Source organism: Wolffia australiana, chromosome 16 (assembly GCF_029677425.1).
Source record: "Wolffia australiana isolate 7733 chromosome 16, ASM2967742v1".
NCBI lineage: Eukaryota > Viridiplantae > Streptophyta > Magnoliopsida > Alismatales > Araceae > Wolffia > Wolffia australiana.
The window spans coordinates 4,145,752-4,149,675 of record NC_135850.1 but is presented as its reverse complement, the minus strand read 5'-3'; the positions used below and the strand labels follow the sequence as shown (position 1 = coordinate 4,149,675).

The 3,924-nt window shown below is 44.0% G+C and overlaps 1 protein-coding gene across 1 annotated transcript; it reads right to left on the bottom strand.

Moving 5' to 3' along the window:
* Window positions 1-305: 305 nt before the first annotated feature.
* SHM3 (serine hydroxymethyltransferase 3) lies at window positions 306-3,284 on the bottom strand. The gene is made up of 11 exons (XM_078588248.1): window positions 2,958-3,284; window positions 2,689-2,884; window positions 2,438-2,612; window positions 2,239-2,356; window positions 1,926-2,038; window positions 1,713-1,835; window positions 1,488-1,592; window positions 1,105-1,191; window positions 914-1,021; window positions 755-827; window positions 306-673 (listed from the first exon to the last, which is right to left on the bottom strand). Exons 1-11 carry the CDS (start codon window positions 3,157-3,159, stop codon window positions 399-401), a joined length of 1,575 nt encoding a protein of 524 aa, XP_078444374.1. The 5' UTR covers window positions 3,160-3,284; the 3' UTR covers window positions 306-398.
* Between the last annotated feature and the right edge of the window lie 640 nt (window positions 3,285-3,924).

Sequence of the window (3,924 nt, the reverse complement as noted above, 5' to 3'; positions counted from 1 at the left end):
TCAATTTTCATCTATCACAACATTGCCAGAGTATTCAGGTAAAACAATTAACAGAGTTTTCATTTATTAAATTTTCATCTCGTTGGTGTTCGTTGGCGAACGAACAGGAACGAACCAAACATGAACACGAGCCGAATTTTTCATCTGGTTGTTCGTTGTCAAACAGTGTTCGTTCAATGACAAAACACGAACTTCCCATCCCTAATCCTCATTCAATTATCCAGAGCCCACGTGAAAGCAAGTTCTCATTGCAATCCACAGGCCTTTATTGCAAGTAGCAACTCTCTTCCCCATATCTTTTAAAATTCAAGGGGATCAGTTCCCCAGAACAACCCATATTATAAAATCAAAATATTTTCTCACAAACAGAGGCAAACCTCTCTTCGTATCTTCATCTTCTATACCCCAGGAATGGGGAACCTGCTAGTGAGGGCCTCAACCTGGTCCCTGAGAGAAGAAATGGAGCCCTGAAGAGGGAACTCTGGGGACTCCACATAATCCAGGAAGTCTTTGAGCTTGGTTCCTGGAGCCGACTTCTTGGCTTCCAGTGCGAGTTGAACGCCAGTGTTGATGTAATCTGCCACGGCCACAAAATCGTCTTCCTCGAACCCTCTCGTGGTCATGGCCGGAGTGCCAATACGTATCCCACCCGGCACCAGGGCACTCTTGTCACCTATAAAGTTTACAAGCTTGCTCAAATCTCTATCTTAAAATAGTTAAAATATGTTTAAACTTGTTCTTAACGCTGGCTCACCCGGAACAGAGTTCTTGTTAAGGGTGATTGATGCCAAATCAAGGATTTTCTCTACCCTGGCGCCGTCTATGCCCTTCAAATAATTTGTATTTTGATAAGTAAGAAATGGAGAGAGTTTTCCGGGAGAAGAGAGGGAGAGAGTTCAATGAAGGAGCTTACCATCGGCCCCAGGTCCACGAGAACAAGATGGTTGTCACTCCCACCAGAGACAAGTTTATAGCCTAGTTCAACCAGCCGGCTTGCTAGGGCCTTACAGTTGGACACTACCTGAAACATAAGATGAAGAAGAGAGAGAATATAAGGGAAACTCTAGCAGCATGAAGGGAGAGAGAGAGACAGAGAGAGCACACCTGCCGTTGGTACGCCTGAAATTCTGGTGACTGTGCATGATCTAAGCAGACCGCAAGGCCACCAATGGTGTGGTTATGTGGACCCCCCTGAAAATCAGTTTATAGAATTAATAAAGTCTAAGGTAGCTTTGCATCCAAGATGACAACCATGTGTCAACATAATCGTCTTCACTCATGCACGCTAGGATGACAACCCCAAAGACCCATTTCAAAATCTTCACTCATCCGCAGCTATGAACGAAAATGACAACTTGCCATCCTCAATATTCATCCATCAAGAATAATGATGATGATGATGATGACGACAATAAAACGGGTTTGGAACTCAACTAACAGAATGTTTAAAAGATCAAGCATGACTCAGGGACGACTGAGCACATTACCTGCAAACCTGGGAAAACAGCGTTATTAATGGCGGATTCCAGATTAACACCGAGGACTGGGTCCTTCCTGTAGAAGATCATGCCGCCTCTTGGTCCTCGAAGAGACTGAATGATTGAAACAACATAACAGAAGCGATAACCCAGATGAAAACTCCCAAAATTTTTGCGCATATTCAGCAAAGAAATGCAAAAGATTAAGAAGATTTTCCACGCTATTGATAATACCTTGTGAGTCGTGGTGGTGACAACATCACAAAATTCAAAGGGATCCGCAACAACCCCAGCGGCAACCAGTCCACTGATGTGAGCCATATCCATCATCAAGAACGCACCAACTGCATCCGCAATCTGCAGAACAAAACTCAAATATGTAAGATTAAATTTCACAACATAGTAAATTGATTCATATGTGAGTTGATAAGGAGTTTAAAACAAAACCTTTCTCATCCGTGGATAATCAAAATCACGGGGATACGCGCTTGCACCAGCAATAATCAATTTTGGGCGAAAGAGCACAGCTGTCTTCTCAAGCATATCGTAATCAACGTAACCTGATAGAGAAAGGATGGGTTCTGAGCAACGAAGAAGAGGAAGAATCGGATAAAACAAAGTAAAAAGAAAAAACAATTAGGACAGCAGGAAGCAGAAAACTAGATGTTTCCTGAAAAAATGTTTTCTTTTTCAATTATCATGGGATGATTCTGAGAGTCAAAGAATGATCAACAACGAGCATTAAGAGAGTAGAACGTGCCTGTCGATTCATTGAGACGATAAGGCATGGATTCAAAGTAGATTGAAGTCCCTGAGACCCTTCGCTTTGGGGTCATGAAACCATGCGACAAGTGCCCACCATGAGGCAGATCAAGACCCTTCAAGGAATGAACTGATTTTCCATGAGAAAAAAACACAAACTTGAGGCATAGACAAAGAAAAACGATCGAATTAGATACCATAATTCTGTCGTGAGGATTAAGCAGAGCAGTGTAAACTTCGAAGTTGGCTGGGGAGCCAGATAAAGGCTGGACGTTGACACCCCACTTCTCTTCATCTAATCGGAATGCCTTGAGGGCCCTTCTCTGACAGAGAGTCTCTATCTGGTCGATGTACTCATTCCCACCATAGTATCTAACACATGATATGATCACCATCTAAATATGATAAGAAATCAACGAACATACAAAGCAAAGTCTACACAACTTACCTCTTGCCCGGCAGCCCTTCGGAATACTTGTTGGTGAGGCAAGAACCGACAGCTTCCATAACAGCTCGGGAGGTGAAGTTTTCAGAAGCGATGAGTTCTAAGCATCTGGTCTGCCGCTGCTTCTCCTTTCTAATCAAACCGTACATTTCAGGATCGACATCCTCGAGACTGTGATCTTTGAACCCACTGACACCACCTGCGGGAAGAGAAAATCAAGCAAAAGGGCAGCAAGAAAAAACCCAGAAGAGCAGAGAAGGAAATTTCGTTACCCTTATGAACCTTGAAGATGGAAACAGAAGAAGGAGGGCCCCCTTCAAGAAGGGTGCTTTCGGTCTTGGAAGCTTTGCAGATCAGCGAAGAGGGTAAACATACAAATCTAGGCGGACCGCTGGGGCAGCGAGAGGCGAGGGTCTTCTCGGTGAACGAAGGTTGATGAACAAAACCCGTGATTGTTCCAGCGAGCCCGGACATCTTCGGAGAGGCAAGGGATTGATGGCAGGAAGATGGGTATTGTTGAAGGGTTGCAGAGAAGGAATTGAGATGGGTTTTTGAGGTAGAAGATGAGGATACTTAGGGCGTCGTTCAAGTACCCTTCTTCCTCCCTATCCTGTTTGAACTGTCCCTCTCGATGGTAAGGCGCGTGGACGGATAACAATCCGTCATCTATCAGTAGTTCCGGATCGTCCCGGACATGACGATGGACGGGACGGGACGAATTTCGTCCCGTCTGACGTCCGGATTCTGTGTAAGGACGAAGGACTGGACGAATTTTCGTCCGACGGTACGAAAACCGTCCCGTCCAGTCCTCCCGAATTTTCGTTGAAAAAACCATTTGATATTTTTAATATATTAATATGATCTTTCTAAGTTTTTTGGGGAAATACGGAGGAGAGAGAATCCAAATGGACATATGTACAATTTTTTCTGAGCAGCGACAGTTTGCACGCGCGAAAAAATACAGGGACTTTCATGCAAATTGTCATAGTGAGGCCAAGTGGCTACATCTCAACATCCGGCGGTTTTTTCTCCACATTCATCCATCCATCGTCCCAAATTTCGTCCATACCCTTGGACACAATATTTTTTCGTCCTGGGATGAAAAAATTGTCCCGTCCGCATCCCTGAACTATACTAATAGGTTGGAATAGTAAGGGAACTGAAGCTTTTGTGCCTTGTGTTCCTTCATTTGTTGCCAGTGATTTACTCAAGTTTTACAGATGTCCTCTTCATGTTAAG

Bases quoted from the DNA above. Each gene is read 5' to 3' on its own strand.
- SHM3 (XM_078588248.1), bottom strand. From the start codon at position 3,159: ATGTCCGGGCTCGCTGGAACAATCACGGGTTTTGTTCATCAACCTTCG. The intron at 2,357-2,437 runs GTATCTAATTCG...CATTCCTTGAAG, and splicing joins ATCCTCACGACAGAATTATG to GGTCTTGATCTGCCTCATGG. The intron at 1,593-1,712 runs GTATTATCAATA...TCAATCATTCAG, and splicing joins TCACCACCACGACTCACAAG to TCTCTTCGAGGACCAAGAGG.